At 40.4% G+C, this 25,043-nt stretch overlaps 1 protein-coding gene across 5 annotated transcripts in view; it reads left to right on the top strand.

Moving 5' to 3' along the window:
• The window catches only part of anks1b (ankyrin repeat and sterile alpha motif domain containing 1B), a 375,728-nt gene that overhangs the window by 276,053 nt on the left and 74,632 nt on the right, over window positions 1–25,043 (top strand). For all 5 annotated transcript variants that reach the window (XM_034673234.1, XM_034673233.1, XM_034673237.1 and 2 more), the window contains 4 exons: window positions 9,990–10,639; window positions 11,330–11,452; window positions 14,728–14,797; window positions 18,866–18,972. In XM_034673234.1, the coding sequence (XP_034529125.1) occupies window positions 9,990–10,639; window positions 11,330–11,452; window positions 14,728–14,797; window positions 18,866–18,972 (950 nt within the window). The remainder of the gene's footprint in view (window positions 1–9,989; window positions 10,640–11,329; window positions 11,453–14,727; window positions 14,798–18,865; window positions 18,973–25,043) is intronic.

The following is a 25,043-nucleotide window of genomic DNA, read 5'->3' on the forward strand; positions in this document are numbered from 1 at the left end:
ACACACACACACACACACACACACACACACACACACACACACACACACACACACACACGCACACACACACACACACATACACACACACACATATAGACACACAGGAACTCCCTGTGTGTGCGAAAGTGTGCAGTGTATATAGAGTTTTTCTGTGCATGTGCATTTACAAGCTCGGAGTCCATTTTATTCTTCTACTTTAAAAATGAAGGAAACAATAAAGGCAAGGTGAGATCATTTGTAAAGAACCTTTTGAGAACAAGACAATTCACAAGGATTTACTCAAGTCAAGAAATCATTAAGAAAAAAAGATAAAGAGAGCTCAAGGCAATTTAAAAACCACACAGTAATGGAATACAAACATAGCAGGAGATAAAACAAGCTGGAACAGAGATTAGATGGCAGCTACGAGCAGTGTGAGCAAATGTTCCCTAGTTTTTTTATCTGAATGGAATGACACAAAGAAAACCTTTGACTTCGTTTAGGGTAGGATGAGTTATGCCGAGGTCAGACTACAGTCTGTAAAGATGGTCTTCATGTCAGATTAGATGATAAACTCCTGCTGTGACTTCAGAGACAGACATGACAGACTGCACGGATGTACCCGCCCAATCATCGCAACTGATATGATGACAGGGGCTTGGCTAGATGACTAGATGACACCCAGAGATGCAAACGGCAGTTACTCACCAGGTTGCCAACGAGCGTGTACTATGTCTCGCCAACATTTCTCTTTTTTCAGCCTGTTGTGTTACGGAAGCATATATGTACCAAAATTAAAATGAAAAATCAAATTTGAAAATTAAATTGCATTAACAGGAAAGCTTTTTAATTTTCTAAATATGTGCACATTATTTGACAAAAAAAAACCCCAACAATATTCAATAATCCTATTTGCATTTTCATTTTCATCTTCAACAATGCTAATTATGTTAAACAATTAAAATGAAAAAGACAATGAAATTTGCTTTTTAATTTTCAAAAATTCCCCCGCCTATTAGTATCATAACTCAAATTAAAACGAAAATTTGAAAATTAAAATGCATTCACAGAAATGCTTTCCCCTGGTCTAGGCGGTTTAACATCCTGTATGTAAGCTCTTTGTAGGCTCCAACTGAACCCCTTTCCACTCTTGAAAACTGCGTTTAAAAACAAATCTGAAGGGTTTTCTATCTACTGATGTGCTTCTTACAAAAACCAAGTAGCTCATGAGGAACATTTTGAAAATATTAAGAGAAAAGGAGTGTGAAATGAGGGCGAATCAGGGGAAAGAACCATAAGCTAGATGCACAAAGTGACATTGAGTATGTCTTGGTGGCAAAGCTGCTGTATGTTCTTGTAAATTATCTAAGCTCTGGAGGATAGGGCTCTCAGATGAAATAAAAAATGGTTTATAAGTTGAATTTTAACTTTGGATGTTAAGTTAGATTCTCATTTTGGATATCATTCATTTATTACTACTGTTTCAAGTCTGCATTTCAGAGACTTAGATGCCAATTTCCTTATTTTCTGACATTCAGTCTTCTTACCTCCTTCTTGTGGACTGATGTGCCAGAATATCTGTTCAATCACACATCAAGTGTGGCTTCTGCTACCCCAGTTTCATGACATATAACCTCCAGCTGTGTCTCCACTCTCTCATTCCCCCCCTTCCTACCTCTCCTCCATCATTCAATTCGCCATTCTGTCAATCCGATATTTCTCCAGCCACTTTTCTGAGCTCTCATTGCTTCCATAGTCTCTCTCTCTTTCTGCCTGTCAGTCACAGTTATTCACTCCCCGCCCGCCCCCTCAGCCTCGCTGCCATTCATCCAACCTTTTTATTTTTCTCTTTCTTTTCCTCTCCATAACTCATTTTGCTGTCCACTTTTAAACTCTGTTTTCCATTCAGTCAAATAGCTTTCTTCACCATTTCTATCTCTGCTTTTGCTCCTTTTGATCTTTCGCCCACTCAGTCTTCCTACATCTATTTGAACATTCAATCTCTCCCATTTTATTCTTCACTTATCTTCTTCTTCTTTCTTCCTTCTCACCTTTCTGTCCATCTTGAACTCTGGGTAAGAAACTGCTGTTCTTGATTTGTTGATGGAGGAAACATTGACAAGCAATCAAACCTTTCAGCAGGTGTTCAAGAAAAGAAGGGTAGCTTCCCGTTCCTTTGTCTCTTTACCTGATTACATTCATATCCACGTAGCACCTTTTGAGAACTTTGCAATCATCCCATTGGCCTTCCAACTGCTTTATCTATCTCTGGAATTAGATATCGTTATAGTGCTTGATTAAGAATTAAGACACCTGACTCTGAAATGAAATCTTTCTCTGTAAAATGATTGCTTGCAGGTGAAAGCGAGGTAATTATTTGGGAAGAGCTTTCACTTTGCAATCCAATAAGAAGTGATAAACGACCAAATCTGTGTCTTCATTCAATTTGATGTACTACTTCTAAGCAGGTTTAATGCAAGTAGCGTGTTCCCCCTGGATGGATTCTGAATAAGATAGTGGCAATTCATCTCTTTCCATAGCTCTTGAAGCAGATAAATTTTGGTGTGTTTACAGATGGAAATCCCAGCAAACCGTAGATGGTCATGAGTGCAATGGTGGAAGATTGTAGAAAGTAACATGTCTGTGAAGGTTCTCAGTCATCCAGTTCATGGTAATTCAAAGTTTGATCTGTAAGGCAACTGGACTGGTAGAAATTCTTGAAGACTAGCGCTCTCTTAAGTTCTGACAAGACTGAGGAAGAGCTAGAAAATATAAGCTTCTAACAGTTGTGGATGTGTTTTTGTGACTATCTGACTACCCCACAACTGTTAGAGGCTTATATTTTCTGGCTCTTCCCTGGTCTGGTCAGAACTAAAGAAGCCTTTCGGAGGAGAGGTGCTAGTCTTCAAGAATTTCTACCAGTCCAGTTGCCTTACGGATCAAGCTTTGAATTGAGAAAGTAACATTTTCACTAAAAGAGTTATAAAAGCATCTGTGAGGAGTTTTTGAATGGTTATGAAACAGACCATAATTAAAACTGATGCTTCTGTGTAACCCGCTAAAGCAAACCAGAGCATCAGCTTTAAGACTGACTTTTTCTGTTTACTCATTTTAATCTCTAAGACCACTGTTGGGTAGGTGTCAGATAATGAATTGCACATTCCAAACCAGCCGCTTTTTACGTCTTCCATGGCAATAACTCCTGACAAGTAGTGCAAAACCAAATCTACACATGTTGATCAGAATCAGCATGGAATAATTGGTGGCCGCCTCATCCTTTATGATTTTATTTCTGTATATTGCACTCTGTATGTCCTGAAACGTGTTAGCCGTGGTAGGTATATCAATCAATCAATTCATACAATGATATTGTAACACAAAGTGCTGTACAAAAAATAATAAAAATAGAATAAATTAAGAAAAAAAATGAAGATATACATGAAAAATAAAAAGACCCCTCATCCTAATCTGAACCCAGCACCGACCCCAAAAACTCAGCCCACAATCCTAAGGTTAAGAACACAATATATGCAACAATAGTAATAAAAACAATAAAAATAAAATAAATAAATACAAATAAAAAAGAAGTTGCTGACTGAACTGAGGAAACGCTCTCATGATATCTTGATGAGAAAACACTGGAGGTAAAATAAGATGTTAAAACTCAACACAGGAAATTAAAATCACCAAAATAAAATATATTTCTAAGATAATGAAACACTAAAATATTAAACCATTTAAGAAAAATAAGATGCCATACTTAAAAAATAAATAAAATAGAATAAAAGGGACTAAAATTTGAACTACATAATAAATATAGGTATAGATGGGGTATGGGCCCCCTCTTGAAAACTGTATGGCCACCAAAAAGCCATTATCATGATTGGCTATTAGCAGAGGCGTGTCCAGACTTTTTTGAATGGGGTGGCCCAACCAGGGCAATGACTCATGAAGGGGTGCCATGAAGTAAGTGTACGCACAAATAAATACCATTTGTGACACATCTAATCATTTCTGACTTTAAATACTTACATTTAAATATAAATGTGATATGATGAGTAACATTTCTCATTTTAAAAAGTAACACAACAATAAAACAGTATAAGAACTCAAAAAGAAGATGCTTTCCCAAAGTCAAAACTTGAAGCTTTTAAACATTTGTAACCAAACTTAATGATACATTGAAACAGTGTGCAGTAATTTGCATGCAGCTTTTGATGGACTGATGCTCCAATCCAATGCAAATTATATCTTTACAATCCAAAGCGCATACAAAAGAGGATGTATTACATCTCAATGCAAAGAAAGCTACTCGCAACCTGTTGCAACCGCAGTCCAAAGAATTAATCTCAACATAAGTCCCTCCTCTTACAAGGAAATAGCCAATCACAGATCACAATTTTGGGTTGGCACCTGAGATGGTGAGACAGATTTCAAGGGGGGTTCATGACACCCCTTGTCGCCCCTTTTGACACACCCCTGGCTGTTTGCCTTTTCAAAGGGGATCTGTTGACAGAGGTCAAAAGAGAAAGGAGGTGTTAAAGAGGGGCAAAGGTGAAATCTACAAAAGTAAAGATGGCACATGGAAGAGACACCTCACAGAACACATTGTATTGTAACAACCTGCTCACTATACATTTTCCCACACATACTGCAGTCATCTTGTTAGACCCAGTGTAGTAAGGAGGTAGGACACAGAGTAGGTGATTGTTTCCTAAATGGATGGTCTTGTTTGAGATTGTCTTTCAGCTCTCTCATCAGCTGCAGGTCATGCATTTAAAAGACGCCCCTGGAGTGATGGTTTTCAAGATATAGTGCATATATCTATAAATAGATTTTGTGTTGAGGTACAATGCACAAATAGCTCACTGTCAGATCTGAGTCTCCCCCTCCTCCCACCTCTTCCTTCTTCTCTGGGATGGGTGGGTGGAGCGAGGATGTTCTCAGATAAAGGTTTTGCCTTTCGCAGTTTTTCAACTCAAAGGGTCGATGATTTCACAAAGCATTGCATCAGTCGCTCGATCAATAATGAGAAGTGATAAATCATGCTTTGTGCCTCATTGCTGTTTTAGTGACAAAAAAGCAGATACCACTCTAGATTTAGTTCAATTCTCACCTTGTTGCACAAACAAACACATTGTCACCGCGGGTGTTTGTCCTGAGATGATCACAAATACCAGCCGGTTTCTGGGCTGAGCCGCTGCATGCTGTAACATGTTTGTATTTGTGTGTGTGTGTTTGCGTGCTAGTTCCGCAATATAAATGCAGGTATGCAGTATGATGCAGCCGCTGTTAAGCCATCTGATTCTTAGACATTTCTGCATTTCAGCAGAGGCTGGGCAGTCAGTCATGTGTAGTGTACGTACAGTGTGATTGTTTTTGAGTGTGTGTTGTGAGCTGAAATTGTCTTGGATATTCAGGTAAGACACACACACTCATACACACACATGGAGAGAAGAGTCAGTGAGGCAACACTGCAGAAAGAAGGGAACTTAATGAGGGTTAAAACAGAGCTCAGAAGAAGACTATTGATTGTTTGCACGGGGAGAAGAAGACGAAAGAGGGTTTCCTGGGAGTCCGGACAAATTGCGTTTCTATTTATCCTGTAAATGGTCTCACATTTATTTTCAGTATGTCTGTACTGTCATCAACACATCTGATTTTAGTTGTATTTTGAATCATCACTGAAAATATAGTTTGACTTGAAATTAAATTCTCAAATTTGAAAAATCTTGCTTGGAACTTGACTTGCAACCCTCTCCTTAGACATTTGCTTTTTGATTCATCTGATCCTTTCTCTGTCATCCATCCATTTTGCAATGCTGCCACACACACACACACACACACACACACACACACACACACACACACACACACACACACACACACACACACACGAACACACACACACAAACATACATACACTCAAACACACTCTATCTGCCACACACTTTCTGCTCGCTCTCTCGGAGGCCAAAGACCCCTAAATGCTGAAAAATATGAAAAACAGAAGAGATGCTTGCACTTGGGCTCTCTGTTGCCATAGCGACCAACAGGCTCACCTGTTGCCAACTGCTTCTTTTCTTAAAAAAAAAGGAAATGCTAAATTTTAAAAGACATGGTTGCAAAAGAAATCCAGCATTAAAGAAAAAAGAAGAAATGTGCAAAAAAAACTTCTTCGTAATTAATGATGCCTTCAGGAGCAGTGAAAATGTAGGACAATTGAGCATTTAACCTAAACCAAAAAATGTATTGACAATATTCTAACATATTTCACTGATTTTATAACTTTTTTCTTGCAAGCTCATAAAAATGGATCCCCTGACACATTGTCGATGCTAAGTGCTATTGATCGTGGTCAAAGTGCGCAATCTTTAAGGAGAAAATGAAGCAAAAGAAAAGAATTTGAGTGCTTAGGATAAAGGTCAACACATTGTGTAATAATGCTGATCTTTTATCCATTTTGTGCTTTAGTTTCCTGCTAAATGTTGAGGATTAGTCATAAGTAAAGCGCTTCAGCATGTGTAGGAAAATAAAGCAGTTTCAGTCCATGTGACGCCTCAGCATGAGTCATTTTTTCAGCCTTCATTACCTGAGGACTGTTTAATGTGTTTTATACGGTTCAGGTGCTGCAAAATGCGGCAATCAGATTCCATATCATATGAAATGACTCTCCATTCAATGAAGAGTGTTAAAATCGCTCCACTTTTGAGTCTCAATTTTATTCTCCCGCAGTGAGAGGAGCTGGAGCATCTCTCGTCTGATCCACCGAGGAGGATCCCAGACAGACGCTCTTCTGGGGGTCCTCTCACAAAAAGCAGACGCGTGACATTTTCAGACTCATATTGTCTTCAGTTATGTAATCGTTTCATGTGGAAATGTGGCTGGATGTGTCGGGGACAGTCATGAAGTGCTAGCTGAAACAAGCTGACAACGGAGACTCTGTGTGAGTCTGTGTTTGGACTGAGTGAAATGAGGAGATTCTAAAGTTCAGTCTCTCTCTCTCTCTCTCTCTCTCTGTCTCTCTCTCTCTCTCTCTCTCTCTCTCTCTCTCTCTCTCTCTCTCTCTCTCTCTCTGTCTCTCTCTCTGTCTCTCTCTCTGTCTCTCTCTATCTCTTCTTGAGCTTGCAGATCCAAATAAATGTATTATTAATGTGACAGGTTTGATTTCAGGACCTTTGAGTTTGTGTTTCCGTCAGCGTGGACAGTCATTGTTTCTATTTATTGTACTGACAGTTTCATTGTGAGGAATGTGTTCAGTATGTGTTCCACAGTTCGTGTGTGTGTGTGTGTGTGTGTGTGATTCTTATCAGTGGTGAGACTGTTTAAATGGTCTAGTGCACGATCTTAACACACAGTGACAGGAAACAGAGAGAGAGAGAGCTGGACTCGACACAGAAGTGCAGTTTTTTACCACTATTAGTGAGTCTTACAGTTTGTGTGTGTGTGTGTGTGTGTGTGTGTGTGTGTGTGTGTGTGTGTGTGTGTGTGTGTGTGTGTGTGTGTGTGAATTAATTAATTCATATATAACTTCAAGATCATAACAGTGGCTCTCCGTGTTGTTGTTTATTATCAAAGTACACTAAGCATTGGTGCTAACCATGTCCCACCATTAGTCTCTCTTCACTTCTTACAGCAATAAATCAGGTGGATTTTGGGCCACATGGAAAATAACCCTTACAAAAGAAATAATGTATACAGCTGCATCTCAATAAATTAGAACAACATGAAACAGTTCAAGATTTCCCGTCAGGGAAGCGATATCTTAATATAGTCTAGACTCCTCACATATAAAATAAAAAAATGTCAAGCTTATTTTGTTTTAATTTCGATGATTATAGTCTATAGTTAAAAAAAAAGCAAGAAAAAAAAATTTCCCCTAACGATTATCATGGACTAAAAAATGTAATGATAACGATATTGTTTGAATATTATTGAAAACTTGGGGTGTAAGATGGGCGGGATTTAAGGGGACTAATCTTCATCTTTACTGTTCATTTCTGTTTTTATAAAGTCCTCTGAACGCGAGCATAAGGAAGTGAAGAGGAACCATGACTTACTTGACTTAAACCGTTTGGCTCTTGGGGGAGCATAGGTCATTTATGAACTTTTTCCAGCTGGTTCGGCGTTGAGCGATCTTCTCTGCTTCCTTCCAAGATGTTCCTTTCTCCTTGAGTTCTGCCTCGACAGACCTTTTCCAGCTGTTTTTGGGTCTTCCCGGCTTTCTTTTCCCCTGGGGAAGAGGAACCATAATTGTACAAATCGTTTACAAGAAAGAACAAGTACATTTATAATGAGTAGTGAAAAGGCAACCAGATAAACTGGTGACAAAAGATACACAAGGCCCAACACCTGACAACATTATACCAACTAAATCAAAATCACTACTTGGGACGGAGAGTATGTCAATCAATCAACCTTTATTTGTATAGCGCCAAATCACAACAAACGTTATCTCAAGATGCTTTTACAAACATAGGAGGTACTACTATACCGTACTATGTCAAATTATGAACAGAGACCCAACACCAAGACAGGGTAAGACTCAGTCTTACCCCACCTTAATCCATCATGAGCATTGCACATCGCAGTATTTAGCTAGTTACAGTGGCGAGGAAAAACTTCCTTTCAACAGGCAGAAACCTCAGGCAGAACCAGACACATGTTAGACAGCCATCATGCCTTGACCGAGTTGGGGTTTGAAAGGGGGATAGAGGAGAATAAGAGAGAGAGGTGATAATGATGAGACCATAGACAGCTAACCACTCTGATATCGTTGTCTTAAAGTCCCTCTTTTTTTTTTTCTTTTTTTTTTTTACAAAAATCAAAGAACTACTAAACTTGTGAGGTAACTTGTTTGGGGGTTTGAGTAGAGTGCCTCGCTTTCATCTGTGATATCGTCCGACATGATTTGTGTTGCAGTAGAAGCCACACACTGCAGAAGAAGGCTGGCTGGCTAGCTGACAACCAAGTCATCTTCTTCTTTTGCTCCTACTGCTTTTTCTTCATCTGTACTCATCTGTTCCATGTTCGGCATAGAACCTTGTGTGTGCTTCAGTTAATAATTTCAACTTGTACGCACGCTACTTATTCTGTAGAAATCCCTCGTGTTTACACCTCTACTTATCAGTCTAGACCCATGCATTTTGCATAGAGTGATACTTTTTAGGGCACTTTGTTTGTGAAACCATAAATAAACAAGAGCAGGATTGCTCCCTGAGAAGCTAAACTACAAACTAAATCTCTCTGGAACATAATGTCACTCCTTCACTACAGTGAAGATTCATCATTGTGTGTGCATGAGTGTCCCTGCTCTGATGAGGCGTAGCAATTAATCGAGGCAAAATGAATATTGCACTTCTTGTTTTGCACCTTGTTTCCTGAGGAAAGCGTCTTTAACATGCATGACAATAGTCGTGCCCTCAGGTGTGACTTGTTTGCGGATGTGAACATAAGCGTACACAAGCCGACAGGCGGGTAGTCAAGCAGACACAAACACACAAACACACACAAACGTGTATCTGCAATTACACACACACACACACACACGCAAGAGAAAAAACATATTGAGTATCAAGAAACAGCTTTCAGGAGCTTTCTCTCACTCGACTAAACACAGACAGCCAGCGGGCAAAGAAAGCATTCCCTCAAACTGAATAACATCAATATCAGAAGAATGTCTCCTCTGATGTAGTCATGCATACATGCACAAGTTCATACATCCAACACACTTTTGCAGCCAGACGGTAAAGGAGCAGAAGTGTAAAATCCAAGTCAGGAGGTCTTTTACTTTTCCTTGGAGAAACAAACATCGAGCAGAGAAGCAGAAGACGTATTACTTTTTTTTCCCCCCTCTCATTTGCAGCTTGGTTTGTTTTGCAGGGTTTTTTTTAGCCCCACGTCTTCATTCTCCCTCTGTTCTAATCATTTTATGCAAATCTGTCTGATTTCATCCTTATGAATCCAATGTTTTGTGTGTGTGTGTGTGTGTGTGTGTAATCTCATTGTAGACGACGGGCCGTACCAGCGAGACCCGCCTCCTCCTCCCCCTCTCTGCTCTTCCTCTGCATCCAACGCTCTGCTGGAAGATCGCAGAAAAAGCCACATCCCAGAGGAGTTTGCAGGCCTCCTTCATGGATCCTCCCCAGCATGTGAAACCCCTGATACGCCTTATCACCTTTACAGCCCCAAACCTCGCAAATATGCCTCCACAGACGTCCGGAGCAGTCTGCTGCAGACCCCTGAGTTCAACATCGTGATCGGAGGGGGATCCACGCAGGTCCTCTCCAGAACAGAGGGCGAGTCGTCGCCTCAGAGGACCGCCATCACCGACCCCCAGAAGCCGCAGGTGGTATATCGAACTGTCTTCCACACGAAGGTCAACCAGGACCAGGCCCAATCTCTGAACTGTGAGCAGCTGGATCAACCTCGAGGCTGGTCTACGCTGGGCCGCCCACCCTCTTCCTACTCTGATCAAAACGGGGAAGTTCCAGAGTTGCGAGGAAGTGTGCTAAAAGGCAGTACACCAGGAGCAGGCTACGAAGAGAGGGCCTGCACCCTGGGGAGGATGAGGTCCATGCCCCGCAGCGTGTTGGACCTGCAGCTCACCAAGTCTCTGTCCAAATCTGATTCCAACCTGGTAGCTGTGTCTCCCATACAGGTTAGACTATGTTGGTTTAGATTATCATCTATCTTTAGGTATTTTCTTCTAAAACTACTCTTGTGTTCAAAGCTTTAATGAGAGCATGATTTATAAAACAGAGACCAGAACTTCTGCTGCATTATGAAGTCAAGTTAAACTTTAAACTGACTTTCTCTCAGATACTATCTTGCTCTTCTGAGACATTTATGTAAGAGCCAAAGAATGACACAACAGTCCTTTTATTAAAACTTTTTCACCCCCTCTCTTGAGAAATGCAAATGTAAGCGCAGAGAATTTAACAGGAAATGCATTTATTGTAAATAATCATTTGCATGCATTATGCAGCTGTGGAGGTCGTTAGCATCTTGCTGCATCACGCAAAGTGGCTTCAGAAACAGCACGGAACCAGTACAGCCAATTAGATAACTCGTTAATCTGGGCCACATGCCTCCCTGCAGTGAACTCACGGCTTACGAGCCTCCTTATTTTAATGAATAGTAAATAAATCATAAGCTAAATACATAGTCTGATTGATGCAAAATGATTTATTATATATGAGCTGTAATGAGAAGTGAGAGAACTTGATTATTCTTCAAACATTCTTCACTTGTCCAGTTTTTAGGTTTTAAGATCTGGCAATCATTACTTCTCATTTCCTGCAGTTTAATTCTGTTTGGTTAAAAACTAATCTGTTCTTCTCTTCTGCAGGAGGAGCACAGCTGGGGGTCTGGGTCTCGTGGCCAGGGCCCCGGGAGTCCCAGCCCAGGGGAGGGAGCTAGTCCAGGAGCGAGACTGGAGAGAACACCCTCCTTCACTGCTGAGTGGGAAGAGGTAAGAAGAGTTTTTCCAGCACTGTACAGTTTATCCCCCAAACAGCAACATCCTGTATTGGAAAACAAATGCACAAGTTGCAGTTCCTTAAGTGGCCACTTGAGGCTGGATGCAAAAGCCAAGGAATCCCCATTAGGTCCCGTGTTAATATGCAATATTTAAAGCAAAACTAAACCTGCTTACAGCCTGGTTCAAAAACAGTTTTGGTGGTTAGCTCATTTATTAATGTATTCATGCATACTGAACAAGGGCTGTTTTATGACCAATTTGTTACAATAATACAAATTTAATACAAATAAATGTAAATTAAATACACATCATTTTGCATAAATAGGAGCACAGCTGTAAGGGTGGAAAGCATGATTCTCTCTAAAGAAGCATCATGAAACTTCTGCACCCATATAAGTGAGCTGCTTTCCTGCCTTCTGCAACCAACACGGCCACTGCACAAGAGCCCTTCTGCTAATTTCACACACTCACGCTGATTTTGCTCCATGCATGGTGCTCGAGCTTCACGGGAGAGCAGATATAAGCGAGAAAGCGTTTTGACTTATAGAGGCCAGAGAGCGGAGGTGGAGTGTGCTGCTGTGTGTCGGCGTGTTAAAGGTTATCCGACATAGAGGTGACCCGCTGGCAGGGCCCCACTGCAGTATTTCACTCCTGTATAAACAGCGTTGGTCACAGACTCATTAACTTTTACTCACTAGTCATCATTCACACTACAGAGAACACGCTTTTATGATGCTTTAGAGCCTGAAATTGAAGAATGTTACAATAATACTATATCAGAATAATGAGGATGATAATCAGTGTCTCTATTTTTAAAAATAATGCTAATGCAAGTACGTTTGTTCATGCCTGTCCACATTTCCATGTACATGTTCATTAGTTACCCAACATAGCCCAGAACTTGCTGATGGTGATGAATTACCATATGGATCTTCCCATAACTATCAGCAATTAAGGTGACCTTTCCTGTTTAATTGCATGCTACGGGAGGATGAGATAAGATGGCTTCAGGGAAATAGCGGAGTGATAGTTATGGTGGTTTCTGGGTAAAAAAAATAACTAAGTTGCTGTATTTGCAGCACATGTTCAGGAAAGAGTTGCATAATTAGAAAGAGGGAAATCACATGGGACGTCCCACAATAGGAATGATCTGAAGATATGTATTCTCATTAGTGTTACAGGGATAATGAAGGTGTATTCTGTTCATGACGAATTTCTGCTTCAATCCAGCTTTACTTTGAAAAACGCTGAAGTGTTTGATTGTTTGGATTTTAATTAAAGGCTTCTAGAGTAAGTTGTTTGTTCCACAAAAGATGTTATTAATCTAGAAAACAAACATGATTTGCTGATCCATTAAAATAAATTAACCCTTTTTTAACAACTTAGTCTGATGTTGTAAATTCCTTTCCATAAGTGTGTGTACTTTGTAGTATTAAACCGTTACTTGAGATCTGGTGGGGATGGCAAAACTGCAAAAAGAAGTGAAAGCGGGCCATGAGCATGAGCAGATTCTTTCCCCTCAGAGTTATTGTCCAATCATTGGACTAAATTGTAGTTATGTAATAAATTTCCAGACCTTACGTAGTTTTTAATCCATGGATAGAGGCTAATGAATTTGCTACGCTGACTGGGTAGGGGTCGGCCGAAATATAGATGCTGTAATACATTGTCCTGATTACGAGTGCAATACAAGAATCGTAATGCTGGGTGCAATATAGATATTTTTTTTGCCTTTATTTGCATTTATTTATCATGGTCAGTTGTACAATGAAATTAGAAGTGCTGCTCCTGAAGATGCATTAGATAAATACAAATAAAATAAAAACAACCTCCGGTCTAAAAATATCAGTCCAATTCGGAAGTACTAAAAACTGCAGTTCATCGAGGATCCGCTTGAGGCTGGCTCCGGAAGTACCAGAAACCACATACACACCAATTCAAAAAAGCCGATCTTTACAGCAGAAATAAACATGTTTACAGCCTGGTACCAAAAACGAGTGTAGTCTGGATAGCTCATTTCTCTATCAGCACACACTGTAGGGGGGTGAATTTTTTTCTAACGCGGCAATTTCGAAGATATTGAGATTACAAGTCTTCCAATGAGAGGCACAGCTGACTCGATTTACAGGCGGGAACACTGTAGCTGTTGGCTAGGAGGCTCAAAGCCCGCCTCCTTACGTCACGATCACTCGACAGCAGTAACATGGCTGCCGCCGCCGATTGGCCTCAAACAGCTCTTCAGAAACAGATGGGTGACGTCACGGATCCTCCGTCCATATTTCATACGGTCTATGGTCACATTGCATCGCATCATATAAAATTGTATTGTGTAGTATAGTGGATTACCCTATGACCCTCACCTCTCACACAGCGCACCCAAAATTTGATGGCTGGGTTAATTTTCCATGGCTTCAATTCTGGCGTATGAACAATATTTTTTAAATGATTCTAAATTGAAAACAAAGCTTTCCTGTGGATCATACCCAGTACAGTTTTGTTCAGTTTTTCTAGAGTTTGTTTATCACCTCTAAAAGCCAAAAAGCAATTAAAATGGCAACAGATCATAATGACTTAGAGTGTGAGCATGCCTCTTCACCTGCCTAAGAACTAGCTTAGCTGCTGTGCTTTTGCAGCTACTGTGCTTTTTTTTTTTTTAGGAAAGTGTAGTCTCAGCTACATTCCTTATCTTCTTTATTCAGCATCAAGTTTTCATAAGTTCAGATAAACTTGTACTGAGTTTGCAGTGACATGTAGAATAGTCTGATCTAAAATGAGGGTCAGCATGTAAACACAGTTTGCATTCGTCAGAGCTGACACTAGTCCCAACCAGCTCACAGCCAGGCCAAATTACTGTGACCCGCAGTGAGCCAGCAGCCCTGACAGGTGAATGGATGTGCAGGTCTCATAGGTCAGTGGTTAGCAGCAGGTCTGGGGTCAGTAATCATGGGTCTACAGCCAGCAGCCCGACACTAATGAAGCCGCAGCAGCTCCATTCAATCCAGCTTCCCACTTCCTTTATCTCCCCTCTGCTCTGTTCCAAGTTTCACACTAACGTCTCTTCTTCACCCCTCTGCTCCTCCATGCTCTTCAATTCACAGGGGAGACACCGACATTCAGCGTGCTGGCTGCCATAATGATCATATTATGTGACACTTGAATCCAGAAATAGGGGTTAGCCTTATTACTGGGAAATGACTTTCTCTTGCACTTGCTGTACATCTCTCTAACTCTGCCTCTGTCTTTTTCTCTCTCTCCCATTTGTTCAGATTGACAAGATTATGAGCTCCATTGGGGCAGGAATAGGAAGTGGATTGGACATCAAGGACGACACCAAAGGTAAAAAAACAAATCTGTATGCATGAAAGTTTGAGTAAATGTAACTTAAAATTTAATTCTGAGTTATAACAAGTTGTCTTTGTGGTTTTGGCTATCATTACTAATGGTTAAGATTAGACTGGAATATATTAAGTTTTACTATTTTTATGTCATCTAAAAGATAAGCTACACCAATGCAACCTTTATACCAGTGGGGTATGCAGAGTGAGGTATTATGCATAAACCATGCTGGATGCATAGCAAGACAGGAGCCTAGTGGTGCCACTTCTTAACAGCTAGACTCCCTGGTTCAGTCATAATCGATTCTTTAAAGAAAACAATGCTGTACTTTGTTATTTTAATGTCAAGTCAAGTCAAGTCAACTTTATTTATATAGCACATTTAAAACAACCAGTGTTGGCCAAAGTGCTTTACAAGGTAAAAAGTAAAAATTACATGAAGACAACAATAAACAACAACATAACAGGATATTAATGTCCTCTTCACGAGTAGAAGGCCAAAGAGAAGAGATGGGTCTTCAACAAAGATTTAAAACATTCAACAGTTGGGGCCGATCTTAATTGGAGTGGCAAGCCATTCCAGAGCTTGGGGGCCGCTGCTGCAAAGGCTCGGTCTCCCCGGGTTTTAAGGCGACTTTTAGGCACATCCAGGAGCAGCTGGTTTGTTGACCTCAGTGCTCGGGTTGGGTTGTGAGCATGGAGAAGATCAGCCAAGTAGGATGGTGCCAATCCATTTAGGGCCTTGTATGTTAAAAGTGCAACTTTAAAATCAATCCTGTGACGGACTGGGAGCCAGTGGAGAGCACGCAGCCCACATACAAAGAATTACAATAATCAAGCCTAGCCGTAATAAAGGCATGTACAACTCTCTCTAGATCCTTAGGAGGGAGATATGCCTTCACCTTCGCTATGAGTCTCAGCTGGAAGAAGCTGGACTGAACCACAAAAGAGATTTGTTTCCTAAATTTGAAGGCTCTGTCAAAATGAACTCCAAGGCTCCTTACAGAGGAGTGAACATTTGCTGCGAGAGGGCCGAGAGTGCTCCCATCGAACTGCTGGGGCTGTCCAAATACAATGACCTCAGTCTTTTCCTCGTTAAGGTGCAGAATATTTAGGCTCAGCCATAACTTTACATCTTTCAAACAGTTGAATAAGGACTGCAGGGATCCATTCCTCTTTAAGCTGAACGGCATATAAATTTGCACATCATCAGCATAACAATGAAATGAGACGCCATATTTCTGGAAAATAGATCCCAGGGGCAGCATATACAATGAGAACAGGATAGGGCCCAAAACAGACCCCTGAGGAACACCACAAGTAAGAGGGGCTGTCCCAGAGGAAAAATCCCCCAAATGGACAGAGAAACTTCTGTCTGTCAGGTAGGATTGAAACCAACTGAGTGCTAAACCCTTAATTCCACAACTATCAAGGCGTGACAGGAGACTTGTAATGTATTACTTTATTGCATGGAAAACAATTGCAACTTTCTAGATCACTGTGCTTTCAAGTAAATTGCATACCCCATACCCCCCCCCCCATATTTTTACATACATTAAATTAAAAATGACGTAACAATAAAATAACCCAAACTCAAAACAACCAAAAACAAAATAACAGTGCAAAAAATAATAATAACAATAATAAGAATAATTATAATGATGATAATACTACTACTACTACTACTACTACTTATAATAATAATAATAATAATAATAATAATAATAAAATAAAAATAAAAAAGAGGGTGGGGGTTGGGAGTGATCTAGTGTGTTTCTATTCTTGATTTAAGTTTGTGAAGTTGTACGTTCTGTCCAGTCTGATTTGACATACTTTTAAGCATATAAACATTCCAGAGTGCTGGTTTGAGTTACAATTTGCTGAGCTCAACTACCGCACTAGTAGCTAACAGGAAGGTACCAAATAAAGCTACACAGCTGCACATAAACTGCACATTTTGGACTTTGCTGAACACAATTAAAATTGTCACGAAAGTAAACACTTTAAATCTCTTTTCTTCTGGGAGACCCCTCAGAAACACACTGCATCTTATATACCCATGTGACTTATATCCTGGATTTTATGGTATATTAGTTATAGGGTTCCTAGACATCAGTAAACCCGGGAACCTCCAGAATACAGAGCTTTTCTTTCACTGTATTAAAATCTTAGAAATGGTACCACAAAAATTCCTGAAGCAAATTGGATTGAATTATCAGAGGTAAATCCATTTTTTTTCTTGTGTCTTTCTAGATAATATAACTTATTTCAATACCTTCAAATTAATAATTACAGTAGACTTTTCACTGACATATAGATGTGAATAACTGTAGATAATGGATCATTAGTAGAAATTGCTTTATTTCAGAAGATTCATGCCCTCAGCGGTGAAAAAGCCTGCTTCTAGGGAAGTCGTAGATTTGGGGTTGCGTTGATTGTAATATTGAAGAGATGGATATGATGCCATTGTTAACCACTCTTTATTGATAAGGAATATCTTAAAGATTCCTGTTGAGAGAAGGAGCTCCAGAAAGTTAGGAATGAGAATTACCTCTCTGCTTACCTTGCACTTACAGTTCTCTATTAAAGTAATGATGGCCAAAACTATAAAATGAAGACCTGCATTATAATGAACGAGTATAATCCTTCAGTTTGTATAAATGCATGGATGTTTCTGTTTTATGACTTTCCTCTGTGCATCAAATGCCTGTTTTTGCCATTTTTTTTTCTTCACTTGCGTATATTGAACCCCTCGATACTTTACTGCATTCATCCCCCATCTCCCTACGTTAACTCCCCCATCCTCCACCTTCTGATCTCCTCCCCTCTTTCTCCCTCCTCCCCTCTTCCTCTCTCTTGAAAGCAAAGCCTCTTCTAACCATACTCATCATAGGGGACAAATCCTGTTTGTGCCAAAGATTTCCTACCATCACCAACACACACACACACATAGAAACACTTGGTATAGCTGCGGCTGCATACATACACTCAGCGGCTTGTGTGTGTGTGTGTGTGTGTGCATGCGTGCGTGCGTGTGTGTGTGTGTGTGTGTGTAAGAGAGTGTGTGAGTGTGTGTGTGAGTGGGAGGGAGCTGAGCTCCTTGCAGACAAAGAAGCTGATGCTGTTTGTGATGGCTATTATCAGCAGAGCGAGCCAGATATATGTAGGGAGAGCAGGGTGACGATCGACACCCTGACAGAAGACAGAGACGGGAGGTAGACAGTGGAGAGAGAGAGAGAGCAAAAGAGCGAGTGAGGCAGAGAGAGGGTGAGGGAATGAGGGAGGAAAGCAGCGCTTGGAGAAAGGAGAGAGAGAGAGGGAGAGAGAGAGGGAGAGAGAGAGAAAGAGAGAGAGAGAGGAGGCTGCAGGAGCATACAGATGAGAGTGGGAGTACTTGATAAAGAGAAATCTACAGCACAGGCAGCTCTCGCTCTTTCTCTCTCTCTCTCTCTCTCTCTTTCCCTCTCTCTCTCTCTCTCTTCCTTTGACACACACACACACACACTGGCGAACACACACACGCGCTAGAGAGCAGCCAAGCGAGCGCAACAGCTGAAAAAGAAAGAGGCTCCTCTGCTGTGCGCGACAAACACACAGCTGCTTTTGCTTGCGGATCTATACCTCCAGTCTTCTCCAGCACCCATCGCTGGTAGGATTTTAACCCCAGGATAGGAACTCTTTTCTGGATACAACTTCTACCCTCACCCCCTCTATCCTACCCCAGGCTGGATTCAAAGAAAGCAGCAACTGGACACCTTTGCCTTCCCTTTACCTGCTTGCACCCTTGCATGCTGATCCCCTCCATCCTCACCATGCCTTTAGCCTAGCCTCCCGCCTCCTCCTCCACCTTTCCTCCTCCTTTCTTCCCCTTTACCTGCCTCCCCCTTTCCTCTCCCCCCTTCCTGCTGCCTTGCCAAAAGACTCCCCAAAAGCATGGCGGGCTCCTTCGACAGCCACTTTGCCCGCAACAACATGATGTGGCAGTGTCAGCTGTCTCAGCCGGACTGCCGCTGCTACCGCGTGGATGGCTACTCCCTACTCAAGCGTTTACCCCTCCACCCCCTCATAGGTCCCCGCTGCCCGCTGCAGTCCGTGGGCCAGTGGCTTGACTCCATCGGTCTGGTCCAGTATGAGAACCACCTGCTGGCCAATGGATTTGACAACGTCCAGTTTATGGTGAGTGTTTTCACTAATGGGATCAAAAGGAAGCAGAAAAATCAAGATTCTAGAAGTTTTTCCTTTTATTCTGCATTTATTTCCCCCCTTTTTTTTGTCTTTTCTTTTGCTCTTCACCCATGCTTTAAATGCAATCTCCTCTTTTTGTTTGTCCCACCTCCCACTAAGCTCTGTTTGCTCCCCTAGGTGCAGCTCATCATCTCTAATTGTTGTCTTTGCAGTGATTAGTGTGACCAGCTTTTTCCCTTTCACTCTGATCTCTTTGGTTTATTGGATTTCCGCCTCTTTGTATCATTTTTTCTCTCTCCTTCTTCCTCTCCCATCATCACTGCCTCTCCCCAGTGATGCCATGTGAGGTCCTCCTACGCACAGAAATCCTACGCCACATCTTCAGCAGCGAGCTGCAGACATACATGCTCACAACTTAACAAAAATGCAACATAGAACCAAGCTTTTTCAGTTGTTTTTTTTGTTTTGCATTTTCACTTAAAGTAACGCACATAGGAATCAGACCACCTGTAGCCTGTGAATTAGGAAGCAACCTGTTTTATCTCTTGGTGCTTTTATCTTCAGTGACGTAGAGAGAGATTCTCCCTTGGTCATTTTGCACCCAGAAACTCTTTTGATCCATGTGTGTGTGTGTGTGTGTGTGTGTTTGTATCTGTGTGTCAGTGCGTTTGTTAGTTAGACTGTTATCCCACAACAAGAAGGGCAAATGAAAGATAAATGAGACGAAAAAAGAAGCGATGAAGGCAAATTGAGAGACACTGCAGCAGAGGCAGAAAGAAAGGACAGAATGTAGAGGAGCACAGGGATGCTGACTTGAGGAATATATGTTAAGTTTTAAACTGTCGCTGTTGGGTAATGACCTTAATTCTCAACGACAACTTTAAAAGATCAAAGAAATATAAGTTAAAAGAGTTAAAAGCCAAAGAACTTACAACTACAATTCATAAACATTACAAAAGTAATTTGAAGACTGAGAGTTTTCTTTCTTTCTTAGCCCTTATCATTAGCCGTCATGCTACAACAACAAGAGTCACTTCTATAAAGACATGATAGAGAGAATACTCAGTACATTGGCAAGTTCGCTTATCTTTAATGTATTCTTCAGTTAGACTGTAACATTAAAAGGCATACATTTAAACAAAGTGGTCAGCCCTATCTGGTATTGGCAGTTGTTTTATGTACTGTCCTGCTTTGCTAGCTAGCTAGCTAAGATAAACCAAAAGCAGCAGCATGTCACTTCAGGCTAACTTGAAATAGAAAAAACACCAACCAATAATTAAAGAACTGTTAAACTTTTTATTTGTTTGCAAATACAAAGGTTTATGATGAAATCTATCTAATTTATCTCATGTTTATGGTCATTTTAAAGTAAAACGCTGGCTAGCTAGCCTCAATGCCCCACTATAAGTACCTCTAGCCTAGCTAACTCCTTCCTTTTCAGGTGCTAAATTCAGAGCTGCCTTTGAGCATGTTGGCTTTTTCTTTCACAATTCTTTTTATTGATTCTGTAATTACAGTGCATGTAAGAATTGACAGTGTAAAAAAGGAGATACAAAGAGTGTGTGCACCAATGGCAGTACTTCAATACAACACAATACAACAATTTTACTGGCCTTTTCATGACCATGACCCCAAGCCCCTCCCACCCATACCTCACATTACTTACATAAGAAAAAACAAACAACAACAACGACGATCCTTAACTAAATAATACAAAAGAAACCAGTTAAACAAATAATTAAATAAAGATACAATGGACAATTGGAAAAAACACAAACAGACAAACAAAATTAGGTAAAATAAATAAATACAAATCAAAAGTTGAATAAACATTAAGGCATTAAAGATAGATAAAAGGAAGAGGGGGAGAGAAGGGGAAAGAGAGAGGGCAACTAAGCTTCATTTGGGTGAACAGTTGTTTTGTTTAAGTATTCGGGGAAGGGCCTCCAGGTCTTGTCAAAAGAACTTCTTGACCCAGCAAATGAGAATCAGATCTTCTCATGTTGAATATGACTAAGGATCTCCCTGAGCCAGCTGTTATGGGAAGGAGGGAGCGGGTGCTTCCACCTGAACAGGATGAGGCGTCTCTGGCTAGCAGAATCATAAAGGTTAGGATGTGCGGTTTGGTCGCTGAAAGGTTGGACACTCCAGAAGGTGGGACTCCAAATAGGACAGTAAGTGGGTCAGGGAGAAGGACTGTATTAAATACTGTTCCTAGTGTGTTAAAAATTTTAATTAAAAAACCTTGTAGTTGCGGGCAGGAACAGAACATATGTGAGTGATTAGCAGGTGAATTCTTGCATCTATTACAAGTGTCGTCAGTGTCTGGGTAAATTTTAGCCAGTTGAGCATTTGTGTGGTGTGCTCTGAAAATAACCTTACACTGCAAAAGACTGTTGGATTTTTCATGTTAAAATCTGTAAAACTCAAACTCCTCTTCAATTCTTATTAAATATCATCTTCTACCTTACATTATTCCTTTGAGACAGAGCTGCTGGCTGCTTTCATTGTATAATCGTGCCAAGCAATCTAGCAGATAGAGAAGGTAAAGCAGTCACGTGTTCTGTCCTGACGCATAAACAAAATGTATATCTACATTTTTAGGATGCTATCATGTATGTGTGTGAAATGTGTGTGCATCCTGGTCCTCCACTCAGTGTGACCTGCATCTGTTCATGTGGTTACCCTGGCAACTGAGAGGAAATCACAGAATCTCTCTGTTTCTCTCTTTGTGTTTCTCCCACACGTGGTCAATGTGTCTGATTTTTGGCTTTTGAAAGAATCCTTATTTGGTTTTGATATTAAGTGGTTTCTGTTCTTATAGAGAGCTGCCATTATTTGTGTGTAATATCTAGTTGTGTGTGTTTACTTGTCTACATTGAAGCGTCTCACATCTCTGCAGTCGCTAATTATAATTTTCCACATTAAGCAGCTCCAGACTGCGACTAACACATCATCAAGCAGACGTCACCAGTACTCTCCCTTTCCTCTTTATTCTTCATACTTCAATATACCTTTGCTGGCATGATGGAGGCAAAACTAAATCTTGAATATGTTGCTCATATATACTCTACACATAGAGTATTATTTCATTAGATGATTCATTGATCATAATCACAACAGCTACTTGAAGCAAAGCAGCTAAATAGAGAAAACATGAAAGAACTGAGTAGCTAAAGTTCACTGATTTCTACAAAAGAAAATAAGCATACGAAAGCTGTTTCTTGTTTCATGTTTTTACTTGTAGCATTTTCAGATTTGTCAAAATCCTAAGACCGTCACAGGTCATTCTCATATAACAATAACAATGTAACAAACAATTCAACGAACAAGACATATTTGATTTGTTATAGTTTTAACAGCCATCCTTCCATTACCTTGTCTTTTAAACCCAAATGTATAAAACATGGAAATAGTCTGATATCGTGGGGGTTAATGTGAATTATTGGCTTTTGTACCCAGCCTCAAGTGGACACCCAAGAAACTGCACTGTTTTTGCACTTCTGCATCGGCTTCACTTTTCAATATCTGAGCTCCCCCACGATAGAAACAGGTGTGAAACATTTGTTCAGATCACATAATGGTACATATGACCATGACTAGTTGGACATGTACTGTGTCCTCAATGTTGCACAACACTCTTTCAGTTACTGAAGTTCCCCCGAGACGAAAGTCACAGTAGACAGTTCATTTGACAGGATCCTTTGATTTTAGTCATTAATGCTGGTTTGTCAGCACTTTCTCTTCACAGATCACTTGTTTTTTATCGTCTCACCTCACAAGAAAGTACTGGGCTAGTCGTTTCGGTAGTTGATGTTCAGAAGCAACGAAAGCAACTCCATTCCCAAACAAAATGTTTGATTCCAACTGAATGTGCAGCCTGAAGGTTGGAAAACATTCGAAAAACAGTCAAACTTAGCACAATTTCTTTAACACAACTAAACACAGTATCACAGAGTCTTGGATGACGAATGTCAAATTGATTTACCCAGTGTGGCTAAGGATAGCAGAGCTAGCACCACAGGGTTTAGTCCTCCCTGTAGTGTAACGTCTGTACTGGTTAAGCATTGCTTATATACCAGTTTAACTTGACACAGCCTATGTGAAACTCTGTCACCATTTTCTAGATCAAAAAACTGCCAAACCACGGCACGCTATGAGATGCTATCTGTAGTGAGCACAACATGCTTGAGTTTTTACTGTCAGAAAGTAGATTTATATTGATATTTAAATTATAAATACACTCTGTAGAAACAGTAAAGCAGGGATCTGATATTAAATAACTTGTCAGGTTATAAGGGACGACTGATGAGGACAAAATATTCTCTTTTTGAAAAAATCGACAAGGCAAGTTTATTTATGAGTACAATTCAGCAACAAGTCAATTCAAAGCGATTCATGGGACACATAAAGACATCATGAAAAAGGGAAAAAAAACTTCTTGCTTCTTATTTTTGTGCTTCAGTTTTTATTTTTCTTGGTCAATATTTTTAAAGTTGAATTGTGTGTACAGTCTGTGCTTGTTTACATCTGGGTAGCAGAGCATTATAGCACAATGGCAGTAGTCATTAACCGCAGCTACAGCCCCAGCTAGGGACAGGTGACTGCGCCACAGCTTAGACGCCTTTTTTTTTTCAATGATATTTGTTGGATTTCATGCTTTTACTGAGAGATAGGCATGTGGATAGAGTAGTACACTGGAAAGAAAGGGTGTAGAACAACATGCAGCAAGGGTCGAATCCCGCTTCAAAGGCTGTTGACTCACATGGGGCAACATTAGACACAAAATTTGACCAGTATTTCTGACCTTCAGTAATAAGAATATGAATTATTTAAACTGACTGTTGCTCTAACTAGCTATGATGATAGTGTTTAATAGCTGAGTCCATTAAATGCACACCCTATCATTGACCTAATACAGCTGCACAGAATCAATCCAAAAACTGCCTTTTAACTCACATAAGATGATGTACGCATCAAATATATCTTCTTTTTATTACAATATGAGATTATTTCATCTCAATGTTGGCTGTGTCATACTGAGCTACAGTGAAATGGTAGTTCAATTTTTAATGAACACTTTCTATGTGTTTACATTGGGTCACATCTGTTTTCCTAAAGCATGTGTGTGAATCACAGAGGTAGGAGTCAGTGAAGCAGCTGTCTGAGAGCCCAGGCAATTGTTACTGCCACACACAGGCTGCTCACATTAGTGATGTTTACTAAGTTTAAAATGTCTTTTCTCTATTTGTCATGTCCCTATGTGAACCCTCATTCATTTTCCAACCCTTCCCTTCACACTGATACACCATGATTCACACACGCATACACACGGCATCATATCAGCGTAGCAACATATCCTACTCTCATTTGCACCTCCTTTATAGTCTCTAACAATTTCTGGCAGGGCTTCTGAGAGATTTGGGGATTCTCTTCAGTCCTGAGCTCGCCCCACATGTCTAAAAATGTTACTCAGTAGCTTAGTCGTCTCCTTTGTTATGCCTCTGGATACAATTAATATTGAAAAGAGCTGAGATGAAAAAGCCTTGCAAACATCAGTGTGACTTCAAAGTCCCATTTGTGACTGGGCCACTCTCTTTGGGTCTTCTGTCTGTTTAAAGTTTCTCTGGAGTCCTTCTTGTTGAATGGAGTTTTTAACCTCTTTTACTTTTTCGTGAGAAAAATCAAACACAGTTAATGTTTTCGACCTTGGAAAAAACTCAGTGGTGACCACAAATGGATATAAATGCAGTTTGGGTGCAGGCTACAGGGATTAGATCAGTATTTGCAGCGCTTGGTTTGATTGTTGGCCGCCGATTCAAGGAGAGGTGTGGGTCAGATTCATTTCAGCACCACTCGGTGCAAGAAAATCAACTTAAATGGCTGAATCAACCTGAGACAAGTCAGCGTGCTGGAAAATAAAAGCTTTTTCTTTCATCTCATGGCCGGTTCAAGTATGTCTGCAGAACTGATTAGTTTGCAAATGAATTTGACCTGGAGTCAGATCTGTATTAAGATCAGTAAAAGGCTCCATGTACTTTGAAGGAATGTATGCAGTCATG

The sequence above is a fragment of the Notolabrus celidotus genome, chromosome 21 (assembly GCF_009762535.1).
Source record: "Notolabrus celidotus isolate fNotCel1 chromosome 21, fNotCel1.pri, whole genome shotgun sequence".
Lineage (NCBI taxonomy): Eukaryota > Metazoa > Chordata > Actinopteri > Labriformes > Labridae > Notolabrus > Notolabrus celidotus.